The sequence below is a fragment of the Vicugna pacos genome, chromosome 35, assembly GCF_048564905.1.
Source record: "Vicugna pacos chromosome 35, VicPac4, whole genome shotgun sequence".
Classification (NCBI taxonomy): domain Eukaryota; kingdom Metazoa; phylum Chordata; class Mammalia; order Artiodactyla; family Camelidae; genus Vicugna; species Vicugna pacos.
In genome coordinates, this window is record NC_133021.1 from 26,704,361 (window position 1) to 26,727,541 (window position 23,181).

The 23,181-nt window shown below is 39.3% G+C and overlaps 1 protein-coding gene across 2 annotated transcripts in view; it reads right to left on the reverse strand.

Moving 5' to 3' along the window:
- The window catches only part of PLXDC2 (plexin domain containing 2), a 347,388-nt gene that overhangs the window by 11,809 nt on the left and 312,398 nt on the right, over positions 1–23,181 (reverse strand). Inside the window, exon 14 of one of the 2 annotated variants that reach the window (XM_072955332.1) lies at positions 10,342–10,496. In XM_072955332.1, the coding sequence (XP_072811433.1) occupies positions 10,380–10,496 (117 nt within the window). In that variant the 3' untranslated portion in view covers positions 10,342–10,379. Of the gene's footprint in view, positions 1–723; positions 10,497–23,181 lie in introns of those variants that run through there. The other variant, XM_072955331.1, reaches the window with a different exon arrangement.

Genomic DNA, 23,181 nt, shown 5'->3' on the forward strand with positions numbered 1-23,181 from the left:
CTATGATCTCAAAGTTTCATCAACACAGTCCAAAAAAAAAAATCCACACAGAGGTTAAGATTTTAAAAAATCATTATTGAGTTGCACAGAGCCATCCAGCACCACTGACCAGAATTCCCGGCAGCTCCTGGCCCGGGGTTCGGGCCTGTGCAGACTTGGTATTGTTAAAAGGATAGTCCAGGAGTGGTGGATTAAGAAACTGGGAAAGAATGTTTGGAATGCTAAGCATCTCCCTTCAGAGGTTCTTCCTACAGTAGCTGAGAAAGAGGTACCATCATTTCCAGTTTGGAAAAAGGGGATGAAACAAAAGAGAAATTTCAGGACGTGTTGGAAAGTCAGAGAGCTCAGGAACCAAGACCAGCAACAGAAACAAGAGCTGAACTGAAGCATCTTGACTTGATTCCAGGTCTAGGGTGTAGACCGGCAGCGAAAACCCCACCTGCCTGATCCAGGAGAACTCAACACGTGGGCTCTGTGGGTTGTGGGCAGAGACCAAGCCTCCATCTGGGTGCTATGACATTCTAGGCCCTTCTTCTTCTACAGTTCACTCTAGCTGTTCTCAGCCTCACACTACGGCACATTTAGTAACAAAGATTTTCTATCCTGTCCTCAGCCTGCAGCTCTGGGCACTGCAAGCCGATTTTCTTCCACAATAAGTAAAATTTTTCGAAAGCTAATGGTGGAAAGGAAACAAAAATATGTTGAAAGACAAGGGTAAGCAAATTTAAGAAATTAAAACAAAATGATCATTTATTGTTTTTAATATGTAGTCAAATATGACAGCAGTATTACACAAATTGCTCCCTTTTCCCCCTTCTAAAAATCCCAAATGTGTTGACCCCAACCAACTGAAAGTGAAAAAAACACGATTTAATTCTGAAAATAGCAATTGACAGGGAGAATATACGTGGCATTTGGTCACTACCAGCTTCCAGACCTGAAAAGATGAATTGTGTCGCAATGGCTGTTGATACACTGGCTTCTTACAAAATTATTACAGAGGGGGAAAAAAAAAAGATTTCCCACATACTATAAGCAGGACCAGAAGAAAAAGCAGAAAAACTTGGTTTAAGAAGCTGTGTGAGGAAAACTTTAAGGAATTATTGCAATCATAATGATCTCCAGGTAAAAGATGGCAAAATTAATGGGCTGTAAGGAAATACATTCAAACTTAGATAATTAGTCTTACAGTGAAAACGATCAAGAAGCTTGCAGAAGTACGTGGCATCTGAATGACTGAGTTTAAACAGAGGAATCCAATAAAGGTCTTCTGCTATCAGACACATTAGTGCAAATTCAGATACAATCACTTTTACATTTGCAGGTTCAGGTATGTCAAGCATGTGAATGGAATTTTATCATGAAAGAGCGCCGTCTTCAGAGTCTTGGTGACATGGCAAAGGAAATCGGGACGGTGCCCGGAGGACTGGAATAAATTCAAAATGCTCATGTTTCCAAGTATTAAATGAAGTGTTGGAAAACTTCAGCAAAATTAACCTTCACCTGACAGACATGTCCTTGATCGGAAGTCCAGGGCCGTGGAAAACAGAAACAAATTCGCCATGTGCTGGGCTCACCCGCACAGTCTGCCCTTTTGTGCGGGTTGACTGGGTGCAAAGGGTCAGCGATTCCACCCCCCCCCACCCCCCGGGCTCTCTTTCAGAGGCTCCACAGCGAGCTTTGTGATTCTGACAAAGGATACAAATATCCCCACTTCGGAAAGCGTTTACAAATACTCTGTGCCTGGTGTAACTGGCATAAAACACAGACAGCTCCCTGGGTGCCCGACTTCTCCTCCCCCACCCTTCAGCATTTCAAATGACTACAAGCAGAGTTACCAGAAACAGTAGTAAATTCCTGGCATCGGACGTTCCCATGATCCCAGCTGGCATGCGAGAAAAGGCTGTCTCTTTTTCCCCCAGGAAAGTAATGTACTTCGCAGGCACTGGCCAAATGCCTCAAGAGAGGCAAACGAGAGATTTGTTTTGACCCACCAATGAAACGGCTTTCCCCTTCTCAGCTAGGGCCCTGAGATTTAGTTATAATAAACACAAAATGCTTGTGTCTAAAGAAACCAAATTCATTTTCCTGAAATGATTTTAACATTTTTCAGCTAGGGAAGCTCTGATTTCACTTGATGGCATTCTCAGAGTAGACTGGCAGAGGACACTTAATCTGAGTTTTTATTTTCCTGCTAAAAAATATGACACTTGGTATACTTTTGTTCAAACCACCTTTAAAATGGTTGCTGATGTCTAGGTCCTAAGATGGCCAAACCGCCCAGGGATCCAGCTCAGGGTCTGCAGAATAAAGTACCCTTCGTTAGCCTTTCCTCAGGAAAATTATTTTTCTTTTTATTGTATTTTATGGCCTGTGTGGAGCTGGCTGTCTCATGGTCTCTGGTATCAGGGAATCAAAAAAACAGGGTCATGCCTTGTAACTCAGAGGATGATAAATGAAAAGTTCCTTTTTGGTCATTACTTGCCCATAAGTAACCCAACTGGCTAGATCAAAAGCCTCAATGGTTTCAGGATTAATGCCCTAAAGAGGTCCAGGTAGATGATGGCTTGAGTTTTAGATTCAATGGGAACATCCTTTACTTTCTGTATGTCACATGCTTCTTAACATAACTTGCACAGGGTCTCAATGTCTGGATGACTTAAATTTGAGCTGATCTTCATTGAATATTTATTTGCACATTGCTCTGAAGAAGGTGAAAATTCTGCTTGATAGCACATTTCGACCTTTATCTTTTCCACGAATTACCCCTGCACCCATTCCTAAACCTCTTCCCACAGAGCAAACATCTAAAACTGGTATCTATTTGATAGGCACAAATGGTTTATAGCTGCATGATTGGTAAGCGGTATTTTGGTGATGAATATATATATATTTTTTTGTAATGCTAGGGAAGAGACTGTTTTTAAAAAAAATCAAAACTCCAGTGGTAATGAGAGAAGTCACTGAAGGTTTCCAACTGGAATTAAAGTGAATACATCACTATCTGCCAAGTCAAAATTTTTTACTTTATTCCATTAGGAGAGGCTTTTTTTCCTTTTCTTTTCATTTCCTTTTTCTTTTTTTTCTTACTAATTCTCAAATGATAATAAATCTTAGAAATTAGAAAAAGAGGAGCACCGGCATCTGATTTACATTAATTTTTTTCCAGCTTTTTATTCTGGATTTAAAGTGACACGGACTCAGTGTGGACAGCGATCTGGAAATTAACAAGAATTAACATTGAGAAGCCAGCGATGATGTATTTTGTAAATTTGTTATAGAGATTTGATTTAAAAAACTTAGGTGACTTTACTTGAACAATTATCGTCTTACTGCTTTGCAGTAATCATTGTGAGAGCAGTGAGAACTGGGTGGTTTAAAGGGTATGTCAGGAAATAATTAGGCACATACGTTGCAGTTTAAGTTGAAATTGGAAGATCAACTTAATCAAAACCTTAACTATCACCATGTTGTCTGATAGGACAGTGGTAGAGAAGGAAATTATGTGCACACTTGTGGGTCTCCTAGGTTGAAGTTTTCTGATATCCAGCACGGTCTTGGGAGAGGTCACTTTAGATGTGCTTGTCAATATTCTATAGCCTTGGACTTCACAATCAAGGCTTTCAATTGTGCATCCATATTAGCAACTTGTAGTAAATAATTAAGAATGTTTCCAAAGTCTGGGTTGGTCTTTTAGCAAAAGAATAGAGGGAGGCCTGATATTCCAGTTGGCAGGGTTTTTTCTCGTTGGTGTTGTTTCTGGGAATATTCTTAAAGGGTTGTCTTTTAGAACTTCATCAAGCTTTCTAATTGGTGCAGAATAAACACAAGAACAAACACAGGGTTATTTACAAGAAATCACTGACCCCACAGGAAAACTGACATAAGGCACATCAAATCAGCAGGAACTTTGGCTTGACAGATTCAGACATTCCAACTCTGACATTTCCGACTTTCAGTTACTTGGAAGAGTCAATTTTATTTTTTTTCCCCCGAAGAGGGAGAATTAAAAAAAAAAAGTCAGAGGGAGAATTAAAAAAAAAAAAGTCGGAAGCTCAACCTGATAGACTTAAAATTAGATACACTGAACTTCAACTTCTATGCACAACTTGAAAGCAAAGATGCTGGAGCAAGATTTGGAGACAAAATAATCAAAGAAAACTCCTCGAAGTCTCTGAGATGCTGAAGTTGTGTGACACCACGTCCCCAGCTGAAGCCAAAGTCACTGCAGCAGCTATTTCAGGGGCAGAACATAAACACTGAAGAGCCTTCTCTCTCACTATGAGAGAGTCAACTCCCACGTCAGTTCCCTCTGATGTTCTCTCAATTCGTTTGTAAAGCCGAGAGATGAGAACTAGATATGGATGATGCTGGGTTGTGGTTGAACTGGTGGCTTTAATTGTCCCTTCTAATTCAATGAGTTCATGATGCCAAGACTTATTATAAATAAAAACCTATACATGTCGAAGATTAAGTGACAAGAGAAAGAGAAACGTTTCTTTTCTCCTCCTGATATGTTTTGTTCACTAGGGAATCTAGTAGTTTTCCCCATCTTACCCCAGGGGACATGCGGCAATGTCTGGAGACAACTTTAGTTGTCACAACCGGGGTGTGTGTGTCTGTGTGTGTGTGTGTGTGTGTATGAGCTACTGGCATATAGTCAATGGAAGCCCTGGAAGCTGCCAAACGCTCTACAGTGCAAGGACCACTCCCACCCCCCACCCTCAACCATGGGGCCCAAAATGTCAATAATGCTGAGGCTGAGAAAACCTGAGAAAATATAATAAATGACAAACAACCACACACACCTAAAGTGCAAATGCTTCTTTGATCCACTGGTGCTTCTGGAAGACCTTGAAATGATGGTGTTGATAATTCACAAAGACATGACAGAAATATTAGAATAAGATGATGAACTGTTACATCAACTGGTCAGGAAGAATTCAAGTGAATTGGAAACTCCTCCTGGATGTGAAACAACATTGGATACGTAACTTTTAGTCACAGAAATGGAATTAACAGATCATTTGAAAGAGAGCAAACAGCAGAGATGCACAATGACATATCATATTTCAGAAACATTCCTTAGGCAAATACTTGATAGCTCCCTATCTAAGTAGAACAGAAACTGGAAATGGAAATTCGAGAGAGTAATGTTGATCCGATCAACCCACAAAGTTATGTTTGAGGCTTTCACCATATTACAATTATCAGTGGACATGCCTGATCGCCCACTGTTTGTATTTATCACTGTATATCGCAAGATCTAGCACAGGAACCTGGTTCCAGAAGATGCCCAATAAATATTTAAGTGAATTGGGTGGCTGAATGAATGAACAAATAAAGAAATAAGTCAAAGTGCTCTGTAAAATGTAAAGTGCTTTACAAACACAAGGAAATAGTATGTAAGATGCAATGCCACAGACCTCATAATATTTGCTCAGAAAATCTTAGGTTCAAATAGTTTAAAAGCAAATAGGAATTGTGATAACTTGGCGAGCAAATCTGCTATGAAGATTATTCATTTTCAGGAACATTTGGGAAGAAATGAAACAAAGGCAGAACAATTTTAGACAGCACAAGATAAATTGTATGGCCGCAGAAATTGGTGGCCACAGGGAGGGGTGGGGGAAAGGGACGTGCTACTCCAAAAAAGACTCTAGAACAGACCCTGGCCAGAACCTGAAATCACTGCTTGTTATAAAAACGGCACCATCCTTAAGACAGCCACATGATAAAGGAAGATTGGTCCAATGTTTTAGAGAACAGGACCAATTACAGGACAGAGCAGAGAGTCCATACAGCAAATGCTTTGGGATGGACTGGGCCTTCTAAGCTGCTTGGTCAGCCTTAAATGCTGATGGAGGGGTTTAGGCAAAAAGAACTGGATCACAAATGACCAGCCAAGACACAGTTCTGACACTGGGAAAATTCCTATATCTCTTTGGGCCTCAGTTCTCTGATCTGTAAAGGAAGAGGTCAGATTAGATGACCTCCCATGGTTCTGGCATCTGGATGCTGATGCCAAAAGCTGAGGGGCTGGGGAAGTAAAGCAAGAGCAATCTTTGGAAGTTAATAAGACACATCATAATAAAATATCTGAAATATGCCTGAAGAAATACAATGCAAAATAACATTTCACAGGAGGAAGAAGTCATGACCATAGCATATATTTTTCAGGTAGCCTTACTTACATATTAATTTCTTATCATGGAAGTGTCTTGAATCAAAACATGGGTTCCAGCCAAACTCCTTCTTATTGCCCTGGACAATAGACACCAAGGGCATTACCGAATTTATACTTCCCCAGAATGAGCAAATAACATAACAATTTTTTTTGCCAAAATGAATAAATTATACTTATTAGAGAATATATATTATCTGCGTATCAGCAAGTTATAAAATACTTTTACTCCTCTCTTATAGTCTGCTTTTGCAAAATTTTACGTTTAAAATTAAGTTCCATATATGTTTGTATTTTAATGTGATAACCCTTTACACATTTGTGTTCCAGGGATAAAATAAATATTTGACATTATTTGTTTGAGGTACTTTCTTCCAGAGAGAAGCCTGCTGGTCAGCTCTTGGGCTTCCCTTTGTTGTAAAGAGTAAAGTGGGAAATCAGAAGAAACCAGAGAGGCTCAGGGACTCTATATAATAAAATACTGAGCCAGATGGAGGAGGCACACAAGGGACTTGGTCCTGGGAGAGGAGAGACAGTTGGGAAAGATGTCACATAAAGGAAATATTAAGAGACAATATTAAGACAGAAAAAAAGGAATGTAAGCAATTCTGCTGTGTGGTTGGAGTGTATTCTCCTTTGGCATTTTCTCAAGAGCCGTATTGACTGGATTGTCTTTGAATGTTTTCAGGAATGATGGATTTTTTTCCCTCAAAATGCAAATTTGTGTTGGTGCTAGACCAACAGACGTGCTTTACCTGGGTCATATTGACAAGAGGTTTTAAAAGTCTGTGTATCTATGCATCTAGTCAATCTGCAGAATAATAATTTTGCAAGGAAGACAGGACAAAAAAAAATATTTTTCTTTTCCCAACTTGTGAACTGAGACTCATGGAGGTTAAAGTGATTTTCCCAAGATAACACAGTTGAGCCTCAAAGCTGTCTTTCCATCCTATCCATTACTCCACATTGCCTCTGAATCAAAAACACTTAGCAATGCCCCAGAACCACCAAACGTCTTCTTCCCCCTCCTCGTTTCCATCAAGGAGGGGACGTTAAAAGAAAAGGCCTCTACAGCAGTGTGTAGTTAGAATTTTCTGCGATGACACGAATGTTCTGTGTTGTCCAATATGGTAGCCACAAGCCACACGTGACTAGCAAGCACTCGAAATTTCGCTGAAGAACTGAATTTTTATTTTTATTTAATTTACACTAATTTAAATAGCTACATTTGGATAGTAGATACAATATTGGACAGCACAGCTCTAGAAGCTCCCTGGGAGAGAGATTAGCAACTGCCCCAGGTATCACAAACAAAAATAATAATTGGGGGGTAAACTGTACTTTATTATTTATTTTTAGTTCTCAATTGGTGTATCTTCAAGTCCAAATTTTTTATAACCAAACCAACATTGTGGTCAGTGCCATCTGGTTGGCTTAAGGTATTTTTCTTGACTTTTGGTACTTTTACTTATTCACTGAATGTTTTTCCAAATAATTAAGATGAAATAACTTCCTCCATAGCACCATTTAGCTGACTTCTCCAGACACTGGTATGTGTTCCATTGCTATTCTTAATTTTTAAAATTATTGTTATTCTCTCTCAACTCTATTCATAGTATGTTATGTAACGTGCAGATGCACCCCTTCTAATACGTAATGTATGTAAAGTCCAAAGCATCAGAGTCTATTCTGAATTTCCAGAAACCTAGTGTGTGTTTGCTGTCCCTTTGCAGTAAACGGGCAGCAAGAACAAACCAGAAGTATCAAGTAGAATTAAAGTTTCATGAAAGTGAAAAACGGGATTCAGCCAGCCTCTTTCCTCACTGCTGAAAGATTCATAAGCAACAGAAACGTCTTACCAACTTTAACTCCTGCTTTGGTTAGGAAGCTTTCCTACACTTCAGCACTTTTTACTTACAAGATGTTTTCCCTACTTCAGGGTGCTCTAGTTCAATGAGCAATGCAGAGAGTTCAATGTGATTTTACAGAATGGTCAATTTTTTTTTTTTGAATCAAAAAAGGAAGAGGAGCTTTGAAAGGACTATAAAGATAACATCACTAGTTCAAAGAACTGCATACAGAGTTGGATATATATATATATATGTATATATATATTCAGGATTTATATAACTGTCAGTCAACTGCTATTGGAAGCCACGCCTCAGACAGAAGCAAGTGGAAGAAGCATCATCTTATCCTAGAAGGAATCGTCCACGTGTTCCCTGTGTCTTTGCAGAATACCGATTGCACCGGTTACATTGGCAAGTCATTTGGTTACCGCTATCTGACCAAGCTTACTCCACAAGAAATAAGTTGGGTTATTTCATATAAAATGAATGTCACTATAGCAGAGAGATTGTCATCACGTCCTTCAATCACCTTGCTTGTCAATTTTTTTTGCAATTATTATCTAAGCACATTAGGAAACAGTTATCACTCTCATCAGTTACTTAAAAATGGAAAGCAAAATACACTTGATGGAAAATATCACGAGTTTACGTCAGACAACTGTGACAGTAAAACACGATCTTCTGCTAGTGGACTGATGTCATTTGATGGAGACACCGTGTACAGATGCTAAGCTGTAAAGTGCTGCTTATGAGACATCTCTGCTCCTGGATACCTGAATCTGCAAATGTTGGACACGGTACCACTCAAGACACGGTACCAACAGCTTCTTGGCACAGGGTAAAAGTTTCATGGGTCGAGATGTTGATAAAATTGTACACATAGTACCTGAATTTAAACTTTAGGAGCTCAGTGTATGTATTAACCACTTTCCTCCTCAAAGGATGCCTTTCCTGTCTTCACTCATGGGGGAGTTTCAAAATCCGGATTGTGATTACAGGGCGGACAACAGATCCATCGAAGGAGATTTTTGCATCTGCTTTATTTCGCCAGGGAGGGAAGGGCTTGATATGAACGGGAGAGCGGCTCAAAGAGGCAGGAAAATGATCAGTACTGCCACTCACTGAACCACTTTTGCTAAGTGACATAAAAATATTCTAATATGAAGGATTATCTTACAACTCTGTGGAAGTATGCAGTAACGCACCTCACATTTGTTCTGTCTGGATGACAAAATGCACTGAGAGTCACAAGAGCCTGCCTTGTGTTAGTTATAAACAAAAATATATTTATATATATATTTATGTAACTACTATGTGCTTTAAAGAAAATTACTGTATGATTCAGCAGGGTTCTTTCGTTCTTTTTATCGCCAGGGATATGCTGACTTGAATGGCTTCTTAGACAGGAATCTACAATGAGATGGGCCTTTTGTACTGAAACGGTAAAAAGTAAAAACAAAAACAACCCATGTGTTTAGAATCCCTTAACATTTTTGCTTCATAAACAATTAAGGAACTCTGGTTTCCTTCAGCCAAGAGCAACTGTGGCTTCGTAGGACTTCACAGTTGGGAAGTGGAGGCCATGCTTCTCAAAACACATCAGACTTTTTGTTCTGAGGCAGGAGAATTAAAGCCTCATTGGCCACTCCCTCCCACTGCTTGAGGAGGGCAAGCTCAGTAGCGAGGAAGAGGGAGGCGGAGTCTGAACCCCCGGGACAGACAGAAGGTGCATCCACCTTGTTGGAACAGGTGGATCTAGACCCGAAAAACAAAATCCTTTAGCCACGTGCCTGGTGAAAAGATAGAAAATCTGATTCTGTGATTGTTTTTGCTCCTGCGTCAGCTACTCCTCTCAGAAATCTTGGCATATTCATCGTTGCTCTTTTGAGTGGATGGGCTCAGGCTTTGGAACACAGTTACCGGAGAAGAATATCTGAACCAAAGGTGTAGATCCCTCATGAACGAAAGCTTTAGTATTATTATTTTTCTCGATCCCTTTGCAACCCCGCACCTTAAGCCAACAGCACTGAAATCTTGTCGGATTGCTGACCAGTCCACAGGAGATTTGCTGAGTGAACTACAGAGCTCATTCCACGAGGGAATTCTATGTTCAGTAGGGAATGGTATCATATCCTGTATGAGTTTTAGTTTTTCTTTTACCCTTCCTGGGCTGGGCTTGTCCAGAAATCTCATCTCCTTCCAGCTACAGCAGCTCAGGGCTCCTGTGTGTGTGTGTGTGTGTGTCTGTGTGTGTGTGTGTGTGTGTGTGTGTTTCTTAAAGGTATAGGCAAATTTTAGTCTGAACACCTGTAAGCCAGCACTGGCGCTGTTGTGCCCCGGGAATTTTAGCACTGCTCCGAGACGATAAAACCTTCTTTCTCTCCCACGGGTTCGACTTCAGCATAGGCAGGATGGCCAGAACCTCTTCGAAACTTCATTGCAGGCCATCTGCTTGGGCGTCTCTGAAATGGGAAATGCATAAATAATGAACACCAGGGTGATGGTCAGAGAATAAGAAAAATATATTCGCCGAATATTTTAGATTAACTTCTGAATTAAATTTAGTAACACACTGAATTATGTCATTACCGCCACAGCTGGACTTACACACGCTCAAAGCACTCTGCTTATATCTCCATTTCGGCACTATCGGTACCTCCCAGGTGACAGTCCCTTGGCCATACCTGTCCCCATAGGATTGAGGGCTTCTCAAAGGCACGGTTTATGCCTTATGCACAGTTATGTCTAAAAGACTCCATACGGGTCCAAATACAACTAGGCCAAAAGGAACAGTCATAAAAAACAAGCCTTCTTAATATACAGCCGCTGACATGTTCTGTTCTCTAGAAGTTAATAATGATATCACTTCATTTTACTTATTAATTTGCTCAAAAACATATGGCTATAAAATTCTACACAGTTCTTAGAAGTACACTTCGAATTTGGTGCTAGACTTCCAAGCCCTTAAAAAAATAAATAAAAACCTAAAAGATCCATCACTTTAATATGCTAAGAATTTATTAAGTGGAGACTTCCCATAGATGACTTTTTGTGTTTGAGAATTAACAGAAGTCATGCTCTGAAAACTGAATCTATCCTCAGAGGGTGTGGACAATCTCAAGCCTATATAAGTAACTGCACACCTAGACACGGGTCCTAAAACACAGGTTATTTGCATTGACAAAAGGCATGCATTTCCCCCCAGCACTATGTCCATCAAACAAACCTTCTGTGATTTACAAACAGAAGTGCTGAAATGAATTATTAAGTTACAGCAGCAGAAAGCACTAAAATGCATTTCACAGCCATGGTGACACTAGAAACTACCCATTTACTCCATTTATCAGAGTGCCTGCTATTTTGGAGTAAATCAAACAATAAATATTAAAGAAAATTTACTTCTGTCTAACGAATTTTAATGTGCAAAATGTTACATATCAGTGTAGATATAGTGGCATTTGGCACCTTTCTAGATTTGCGAATTACATTCCACTGTCAATGATTAATGGCTTTAAAAGGGCTCTCACATCAGGTAGGAACGAGTATTAGCTCTACCTTCTGGAAAAATACCAATTACGGTCATTGCATTCTGTCTACTAATAATATTATGTACTGTCTCTATAACATTGTGTGGTCAGAATGCTTTATATTTATTAGCTGATTAATTCCCATGATGTGAGTGGAACTGAATTATCTTTACTGTCCAAAAGATGTTAAAACTGAAACAGCTAAAGGGCAAAATAATATGTCTTTGCTGGAACTAAAAATTATCATCGTCAATGGAAATATACTAAGTGTTTCTAGGGAGAAGGACACTGTAATTTATGGTCACGCCTGTTTGTGGGAAAATGCCAACATGCGCACTGTTTATAACCCCCACTCTGGTTTCAGTTACTTCACATCTGGGCTCCTTAGGGCACAGCCGCCCTCGCCTTTCTCGGAGTCAAGCAGCACCACCGAGTTTTTCCAAGGCTCCACCTTCCAAGGCCCACCTGGGCCGTGGGTCCAGCTGGCAAGTACAGCCCTGGGAACCAGCACTAATTTACAACCCGACACACAAAGACATTGTGCTATAGGTGACCATTAAAGAGGAATGCTGATTGTCATCAAGAAGACGAGAGACAGCCAGTGCTGGTGAGGATGTGGTAAAAAGGGAATGCTCATACACTGTGGGTAGGAATGCAGATTAGCCCAACCACTATGGAAAACAACATGGAAATCCCTCACAAAATGAAACATGGATCGACCACATGACACAGCAATTCCACTTCCGGGAACACACCCAAAGGGAGTGAAAACAGGAGTTTAATGAGATGAATGTGACTTCTATGTAAATTGCTGCATTATTCGCAAAAGCCACGCTACGGAAACAACCCAAATGTCTGTCAGTGGATGAATGGATAAAAAAGATGTGGATATATGTACATGATGGAATACTATTCTGCCATGGGACAGGAGGACATCCTGCCACTTGTGACAGCATGGGTGAACCTTGAGCACATTACGCTGAGGTAAGTCAGACAGAGAAAGATAGTAGGTACTGTATAACATCACTTATGTGTGGAATCTTAAAAAGTCAGCTAAAAAAATAAACAATAAAACGGTGGTTATCAGGGAATGGGGGGGGTGGGGACATAAGATTGATGGTACTTAAATAAGTATGTAATATAATATAATGTCATTATAACAGCAACTATATTACAATATATAAATGTATTAAAGTAACATGCTCTATGCCTTAAATTTACATAAATGTCAAATTTACCCAATAAAAAGATAAAAAGGACCATCATTGATGAGAATGTTGATGACGATGCTTGAGAAAGTTGTATTTTATTAGGCTCTTAACTGTATATCCCGCTGTTAATAGGTGATTTACATACATGATCTCATTTAATGTGCAACTTAATCATTTCCTTACCTCTTGCCCAAACCTCTGAAGCTAAAAAATGGCAGATTCGAGATTTAAAATGAGATCCAAACATCTCCCTCCAAAGTTAGTTCTCCTCACTATAGAAATTAGTTCTTAAAATGTGTATAACCCATTCGAACTTTGTGAATGTGATTCTGTTTTTATTTTAATCTTAAACTATAATTTTATTTTAATCTTAAACTATAACATTACCAACAACTTCAGTATTCTGCTAATAAGTCAAAGTTACCAAGTTAGTAATTCTGTCTTAGGTGAAAAGGTTGCACGGTTATTGATAAGTGTTTATCCTGTCCTTTGTGAACTCATCACAGAGGTCGTCAAAATAGTACAAAAATGTTGGACAGTGAAGCTTCCTCTGTTGACACAGTACAAACTTATTTTCTGAATTACATATCCCTAAAAATATTCCCTTGATTTACCACTACACATCATAGAAAAAAAATACTCCAACAAGACTTAAAGTCACTAGAGATCACACTACCCACACATAACTGGGTTCAACTATCAGCACACAGCACTTCCGTGCATTTCTAGAAACATTAAATCATTGCAAATGCTGTTTCATAAACTTTTACTTCCAATTAAGTACACGCTGAAAAAAACTTATGATCTATTCTTCTACAGAATTATTTTGAATTATTTTAAAATTTTATTTTAATTTTTACTATCTATAAATCAATCATGATTTATACAATTCGATTTTGATATTTTTTCCCCCAAATTTTGGATAATAAAATAATGCTCCAATGAATAGCTTTGCTGCGAACCTGATGGGAATATCTCTAACCTGTTCCTTTTGTGAACTCTCGGGAGTGGAATTCCTGGGCCAAAGGGAATGCACAGATTGTTTACTAAAAACATCTGAAATGTCTAGCCTGGTGCGGTGTTGAAGAACGTATGACCAAAGAAACATATAGAAGGAACATGGTTTCCATTTGGGAGATGAAAATAATTTCAGGGGAAAGAGATACACTGAGGTAAGCTTTAGTATAGGTTTCAAGTAAACATTCTAAAGATGAACAAAATAGAATAGGTATAAAAGTAGAATAGGTAAAATTTCCTATTTTATTGGTGCAAAACTGAAAAATTTATCTTTACTCCTATAGTTTTTGACTAGATGAACACAGAGGACATTTCTCATAATAATATCTTAAAATTTACAATGAAATCTAACAAATGCCATACAACTGGGGTTTTAAATATTTGATTTTACATTTGTTTTTTTACAATTCCTTGAATCTCAATTTTAGACTTAAAAATGCCAAACAGAATAAGAACTTCACCAGAATTCTGTTTCCTTTCTAGAATGCTTTCACCTAGCACAAATCAATTCTATGATCTTAAATAAATCACTTCACTTCTCTGGGCCCTTGTCTCCTTATCTGTAAAATGATGTCTGAGGATTCGTCCTCTAAAACTGCAGGATCTTGCCTGAGATAACTGACTTGAACATCGGAGAGAGAAAAAATGACTTAAAAACTACTTGTGAGTTGTGGTTCTTCTGATCATGGTCCCTCCTGCCTTCCCCTTCACTAACATTTAGGATCCCTAAATGTAAAGGAAATCTGTATAAGTTAGTCCTAACTGAAGTTGTTTTTCTAGGTCAAGCTGCAGTTGTTCAGAGATTTCCTTATAAATGAAAACAAGGGGGCAGTTCTGTGACTTCCGTGCTTCCGTGGAATGACTGAGCGTTTAGTTTTAATTGGTGCTATAAAATAAGGCATCCATGCAGGGGACACAGGGGTCTAGAAACCTGGGCATAGTGTCTGGCTTTGCCATGAAGTGTGACAGGCCACAGTCTAGCATCTAATACTTCTTTGTCCAGGTGTAGGCATGCCCAAATCTGTGTTCTTTTTAGAATGGCCAATTCAAATTGTTACAGAAATGGATAAGGGCCACAGGGTCACTTGCTAACAGAACAGGATGTACGCTGAAAATTGAAAAATTCAAACCAGACCGTAATGCTAATTCAGTACAGAGACGCAGGATGTCACGCCTCACAACCAGGCTGGGTGTGATGCGTGGGTGTCCTCTAATTTCATTTCTGAGTATTATTTATGCGATTAATCACATTCAGAAATAAGTGTTTATCCTAATGCATCAGCACCAGCGGTGGGTGGGTGGGGACGGCTGCAAGCAGGTATTGTCCCTAATTACTCCTTTGGAACTATTAAGTGAACAGTTATCCAGAGCTGTCTCAATGGTCTGTGGCAAGATAATTAGCTGAAAGATCCACAAACAAACCTGCAGGGTACCCTCCGTCAGCCGCGTAAACAAAGCTGCGTCTGGAGACCTGTCTCCCAGCTGGGAGAGCGGAGCAGACCGTGCTTTTTTGGGGTTAGATGACCCCTTGAAAGGAACTCGCTAGACATGAGTGTGAAAGACAAGGGGCCCACTTTGAAATTCAAGGCCCAGCTAGAAGACCCGCGTGGTGCTTGATGGCACTTGGCAAGCAGCTGTTCTGAAATTTCTAGGATGTTGTGCTGCTTTCTTCAGAAAACAGAGGGCAGAGGAAAGAGGCTGGGATCCTGAGGCTGGGAGAGCATCACTTCCCAGGACAGGGCTTAGTCAGACACAGTCACATGTTTTGTTGTTTAAATTTCCCCATTTGGAAAATGAAACGAACCACATGACTGTTTCTTCAAACTTTTCTTTTCTTTTTTTAATTAAAAAATTTAAGCCACAACCCTTTATTCCAATGACAATTCACCTGGAAGCCCAGACAGGATCACTCAGAGTGGGTCTCTCTTCATCGTGATGAAAGAACCCACCCAACGCTTAACACACTCCCTGAGCCCTGAGGGGCCCACGGATCCTGTCCCTCCCCGAGCACGTGTTTTTAGAAACTATAGAAGTAAATCTGCATTTCCTACACTTGCCTACAAATCACAAGGGATCTTGTTCAACTGCGAATTCTGATTCATCAGGTCTGGGGGGAGGCCTGGGACTCTGCATTTCTAACAAGGACACACCCTGCAGAGCAGGGGGAGTGGCTCTCTACATTCTCTTCAAACAGGAGCATTCTTTACAAACAATGAGGAATTTTTTTTAAACTATACTTCCTGGGACATACTTATACTAAAAAAAATTATTCATTGTTTATTTGAAATTCAAATCTATCTAAGCATCCTGTATTTTATTTGGCAACCCCATCCATAGGGAAATACAACCATGTCTGTGCCCTGGACAGTCAGACTTGCAATCCAATTCAAATAAATGACTCCTGTCTGTGGCTGGGTCTCTTTGCTTCATGAATTGTAAGTCACTTTTTCCTTGAAAAGAGGAACTCTAATGGATTGGTCTATCTTCCGGTGTGGCCAAGAATTCCATGCAGTAACTCTTGTCTGAAGCAAATCCTGGGTGTTTTTTTTTTTTTTTCCTAACACATTCTGTACTCACTCTATTTTGGTTGCTTTTGCCCATGTGGAAGTTGTCTTACTGTCCTACAGTTGCCTCTTTTGCAGTCTAGAATTATTACTTGCCATTGGTCTGCTGCCTTCATTCTAGAGCTGAGCTATATAATTGAGAATTAGTTAATATAATCACAGTTGGTACATGTCCAAAATGAAAATTGTCCCAAGCATGTGAAGGACAGCTATCATATTATTCACACGATTTTCTGAAAGCTAAAGTATTCTTAAAACAACAACAAAAAGTGATTCTCCATTGGCTGCTAAGTACGAATGCGTCAACATAAGAAGAAACATCTTTCAGTCATACATTTCAAAGGCTTAATGTCCTTTGTGTATTTCTTCATAGTCCATTGAATTTCAGACGTGACTAAAAATAACATCATCTGGGGAGATTAAAAAATAAAATGGTACTGCAGTCAAGGCCCACGTTGGTCAATTGATTTAAAATCTCTCAACGGGGTTCAAGCAGGTGTAATTTTTTTTTGAGAAGTTCTTCAGGTCAATCAGACACAGTGTGAGGGTTGAGAACCACTTTCTTTCCCATACTTTGCTATTCTGAGTCTTTGCCTGTGGTCTCCCCTAACCTGGAACACGACTTACTTCATCACCTTGACTTACATAACACTATCCATTCCACATTATTTCTAAGAAAGCTTTCTGAAGTATCCCCTACTCCAGATTACCTCTAGATTAGAGGTCACTTCTCTTTCTCCTGTGTTGTCCCAGACATTTCCAGATATTTTCTCTACATCTCTTACCACTCGTTAGCACACACTGTGGTTGTGCATACCCCTTGGGGTCAAAGTCATATCTGTTCAACTCTGAAACAGGCACAGTGGTGGTGCACTGAAGATATTTGACATCTGGAGTAGATTCTTTTTGTAACATCCGCTTCCTTTGCAAGACAACATTATTTTCAGTAATAATCACCAAAGGAAATGAAAAATAATAATGGCCAGAAAGGAAGCCTATGGTGAAAACCTTCCTGTTTTGAACATCGTAGATAGAATTGAGCCAGCAAAAAATATTACAAATAGAAAACAAAAGAAATATTACTGTACAAAAAGGGAAAATAGAATGACAGTGCATTTTTGAAAAAAAAAAAAAGAAGGGAGAGGGGGAAGACACAGGAGGGAATATTGCCAAATGAACGAACACCAGGTTCAGAGAATGACTTGCACTTTGCAATAATGGAACTGAAGTAACTCAAGTTCTTTTTTCTTTGTCTTTACAGCCATATTGCATGCTACCATCCTTTATTTGGAATCTACTGTTTTAACACAGATACGTGCAGTACGATGTGGGTTGGAGACCCGTTGACCCTGAACACTTACAAAGGACTCCAAATTCTTAGAGCCACAGCTCATAAGAATTCATTTATTCTTTACATGAATGTGTTCAGCTGAGTCTGCTATCGGGGCCGAGTGTGTAACTGGGAGTTCTCTGCATTAACTTCCATGTAGAAGACAGTACTTACTACAGGAAAAATAAGAAAACTGTGCTGAGGTGAAGTTTGCATATATACGATGTTAGTAAAACTCGACAGTTAACTGAGCCAACTTTTTAGACATCAGATCAGCAAAAGTTTTGAACATAATTTAGAATTTCGGGCACACAGTGCTAATAAAAAGCTCACTGTATTGTAGTCAGTTTTACTATGATCATACTATTCTCTGTAGACAATGCACCCCCTTTTCGTACGACCTGTACCTGTGGCAGGGTGCTCTGGAAGCTCCGCCCCTGGTTCCTCGATGCACAAGGGGCCCCCAGAGTGTCTGTACTGACTTGCATTGATCTTCTTCTCTAGTTCATGCCCCATGAGAGAGATTCAGCATCCAGATTCCTTTATTCCTCTTTTGACTTCAGCCCATTATTGGCCACATGGTTGCCCCAAATGACAATGACTAGTAGTGCGTTCATGTAGGTACAAGGACATTCTGTCAGCCAATAAAACTGCTATTTAAGCACCTAAAACACGACACTAAACTCAAGGCGTTCATAGTATTTAGGGGAAATGAGGTATTTGCATGCAAAACCTTGAACGCACGGACAAGAGATTTGATGACTCAGCGTTAAGTCAAGTATCTGCCGAAAGTTTTGAAAGGTAATGTTGTAAGTTTTGAGGAAAGGGGCCTTCCTTTGCAAGACCAGTGCTCTAACCCCTGAGCTATGGAGCCAGCTGAGGCCTTCCTTTGGATTTGAGTTACCAGGGATGGTTTCATGAACAGATTGAATATGAAGACAAAGGACAGAATGAAGTTCTCCATCAGTGCAGCCTTGATGGTACTTGCTGGACTCACTCTAGGTCTTTACAAAACTTCAGCCACTGGTTTTGAGAGCTTTGTTTTTTCCCCTTCTTTACTTTACCCACTGCAGCAACTTTAATAACTTTAACATTCTCTTCCTTGGGGATCCTCCCAGATCATTTTGAAAATATTCACTTTCATCCCTTCTATATTGCTCCTTCTTCCTCAGCTCAATTAAAACAGCCACCTCTGAGGCCTGGCCATCTCATGGCAGGTACGGCCTTTAATTCCTTTAGATTAAGTTCTCCCACCCTTGTCTTAAATCCTCACCTTCTACATTTCCCTATTCCAGACCCCAAGCAGTCATAACTATTACAGAAAAAAGTCACATATTCGAGTTAATCCAGCCCCAATGAATCACACTCTTTTAATTGCAAAACCTGATCAATTCCCTCTTGTTAAATCTGTATGATGCGCCCAAACTGCCTCCAATCCCAACCCTGGGCTGTCTTTCTCAGTCTTGTATTTCATCACCCATTTTTACTGAGAAGATTAATCCATTAAGAAGATGCCAATCCTTTCCCGCTCTCTTCACTAACACCTTTATGACTACTCATCCTTGCTCGTTATCTGAAATAAAAAGAAGGTCTTCCTCTGTTACACAGTTAATCGCATTTCCTCCTCAATCCTGTCTCTGCCATGAAGTTACTAAAAAACACTCCTTTCATTGCTTCTTTACCTTATGCCTACACTCAACATCAGAAAAACAACCACAAAAACCCTCAAACTACCTTTACTCGATGTTTCTTTGTATCCTCAGCACTAAATCTCTCTTCAATGTCTGGCTGAATCCACAGCCTTCACATTACAAACCATTTCACTCCCTTAAATCTGATTCTGCTTCTTCTCTTGATGCTGCATTCTCTCAGGTTACAAATAATCTTTTCATCAAGTTTCTATCTTTTCTTCTTTTAAGTCTTTGGTGTCTCACACGGCTGCCTCCACTTCATTCTTGACCCTCTCCCTTCTGCTGGCTCTCTGTGATGGTACATCCTCTTAGATCTTGCGTTTGTTTATTTTTGTTATGTTTGCTTTTGTTTTGTTTTTTCTTCTTACACTTGTCTCCTTTCCTGGTTTATAAACACTAAATGTTAACATTGTCCCAGGAGATCCACCAGTTCCTTGCTCTCTCATTCCCACAGCAATCTTTGTTCTCTTGGGGTTCAATTCCATATTTTCTCAGCCGACTGCTTTGCGTTAATCTGTTCCTTTTCTTCAGTTGCTTTTTTGAAGAGGCCCAACTGTGAGTTGACCATCAGTTAGAACCAAACATGCCTCCAATCCACCCCTCATTTTCTTTCCTAAACTAATTTTGTCTTCTAAGGTTTCTAATTCGGTGGCTAGAAAATTTAATTTTCTAGTATCTCAGATTTTGAGCTTTGAAAGTATCTTTGATTCCTTCTTCCTCAACCCATACATTCAGTGCAGAGAATCAGGCCACTGTCTCCACCTTTACCACTAATTAGCTCCAGGAGTTTTGGAAATTGGCTAATTTCTTGGACTTTCAGCTACCTTCTCTGTAAAATAGGAATATAATAATGCCTACATGTATGGACCTCATTTGGGAACAGTGAGAATCAAAGATAATTAATTGAAAATACTTTCAGAGATAAAACTTTAAGCAGATGAAAACTGCTAAATTCTGTCTTCCTTCATGTGACTTTTGAGTGAACCCCATTCTGTTCCTTCTATTAATACCCTAATTCAATTCCCAGCTCTCAACTCACACACGGACTGCCGATACAGCTTTCTTATACTCCTCTGTAGGTCCCTTCTCTCTTTTCCTGCTGTCTCCAGCCCTCTTCTCCAATGGCATTTTCAATTTCTACTTCTTTATTACATCACTGATTCTCACTGCCTGTAGAATGAAGCCCAGATTTTGTCAAAGCTTGTCACATGTAACCTCCATCTATATTAAAACTATTCCTAGTACTTGTCCATAGATATCAATCTATAGTTGAACAAATCAATCCATCTTGCCCTTTCTTGATTTAACGCTTTTGTAAAATCATAACATACCCCTCTTCCATGTGAAATGTCACTACTTCTTCCTCTTTGCTTACGCACAGCATGGTCATCTTTCAAGACTCAGCTCAAATACTATTTCTTTAATGAAATTCCCGCTGATTAATCTCCTCTCTTTCCTAAGAATTTGGCAGTACTTGACTGCACTGTTCTGCACTGGTCATACCTTTGATGTTCCTTGTTTTATTACTAAATTCCTGTGTGGCTATTTGACCTTCAAAGTTTTTATGTTCTATAATTTTACTTATATAATAAGCTGGTAAAGATGATGATACACAGGGTGACCATATGACATTGTCCAAATTAGGACATGTTGAGAGTGAATGGAAGAACTATTACTGACTATAATAGACAACTGACATAAACTCGGATGCATGTTTCCCCTAGTTACACCCCTGCGGTATTAAGAGCAACTACCAGATTGCATTTCACAAACAGAAGCTTCAGTTTTAACTGATTTTCCCTTCTGCTTTAGCACAAGCTCATAATATCATGCTGATACTGCGTTTGGCAGTATCTCTTGAGTTTTTGAACCACACTGCCACAAGTGGTTGTTTTCTACTAAAATGGGGTAATAATTTGCTATTAGACAAGCAATTTGCTCTGAGGAAAAGGAATCTGCAATGAGTGTGAAAACAGGCCAGCTCACTGGTGCCCAGTGACTGGGCTGAAAGAACGACGGGACAATGCTGCTCTGGTCATAAATGTTCTAATAAAAGTCAAATGTGAGTTAGTGCTGCTCTGAACAACAGCAGTACTGGCCGTGGTCCCCAAGAGGCTGTCCTCACAAAGTAAGTTGTAGCTGGAGCATCACTGTGCTTCTAAGGGAGGTCACAGAAGGTGGCAAGTTAAATTCTAATTAGTCGTGACCTTAGGAGTGCTAAGTGTTGAGCTATTTTCTGCCTTAAAGGGATTGCATGCTTTAATCCACATTTAATCACAAGATTATGAAACAGCCCAATTGAACGGTTTATGCCATGGAATCCAAGGGTGGGCACAATTCATTGGAGGGTTGAGAGTAATGTGAATCAATCAAACCAGGGCAAAAATCAACCTGTAATATTTGACTGGTATTTCATGCCATGTGTTAAATTTGTATATGTTTAAATAAAATTAAAATTTGTAGGAAAAATTCAAAAGGCAAAGGGCAAACTTTTTACCTCTTTAAGGTACTGTATTGAAAAACAGATATCCATAATGGTATTTTTTTACTTTGAGAAACTTGGTGTATTTATTTTAGAATTCTGGATACATACTATCTCTTTCTGAATCAATTCAGAAGTTGACCTAAAAATGGTTATGAACCCACCCATAAAAATTCTGAGTAACACTGCTGTACCACTGAAATTAATATAATCCTGTAAATCAACTATACGTCAATAAAAAAGTCAAAAAATAATTCAGATCCTGAGAAGGGGCATAAAATAATACTTACAGAGCAGGAAAATAAACGTTAAGGGATCTCTGCTGTACAAGATCAGTTGTAGAAGTATTACAGACGCACTTATAACAGTTCTCATACGATATTGTAACTGACTAATATCAGTGCTTAATCATGCCTCACGTCCAGCCTCCAGCGATGTTCATTACTATCCTTTACAAAAATTCATGTAATTTCCACCAAAGCTTAGTTGAAAGCGCAAGACATTCATTCATCCTGTGATAAAGAAGTAATGATAACCATTCTAATGATATGATGTGAGCCAAGTTACAGCCCTGGTTGTAATGTTCACAACATTTTAAAAATGAAAAAACAAAAAAGAAAAGGAACTAAAACAGCCAGATGTCTGAGAGAGACCAGTTGGAACCTATAGAAATGACTCTTCATTGCACAATCAATGGTATTATATCCAGGGGTTGATACTATGGCTTGTGAATAATTTAGATCACTTTAAATCACTTTTTTCCTTCCTCTTCACATTTGGAAAACCCAGCAATATTTGCTTAAGAAATGTGAGTAGGTATGGGAAATAAATAAACCTCTCCAAAAAATACAAGAAAGTAGGAATGGGAAAAAATGAATACCTTCAATACATTTTGGTATTTATACAATTTTTGGCTAAAACTAATAACCATCTTTTAAAAAATAGGGCCTTTAACACTATGCCAATGAAGGCAGTTTGGGAGCCAGCAAATTTGGTTTTAATTCCTGGTTGGATTACACAGAGGGGTTGAGGAATTGACAAAAATGTCACAAAACTTATGTAAAGTCTGTCCTCTTTGCACGGCATTCTTTCAGCTGCTTTTAACTGGTTCCTGGTTCTGTTACTGTCAGACACGAAGGCCTCAGGCAAATCACTTCCCATCTCTTGTTATCCATGATCTTATGTATAAACTGCAAAACTGGACAAACACTGGCTCTCTGCTTACTGTGAGCCTCCAGCCTCCCGTTGGCCTTACACCTGATAAATATGTGCCAATAATTTTTAAAAAGAGAAACAGTTTTAATTCAACTGTAATTTTATGCCTT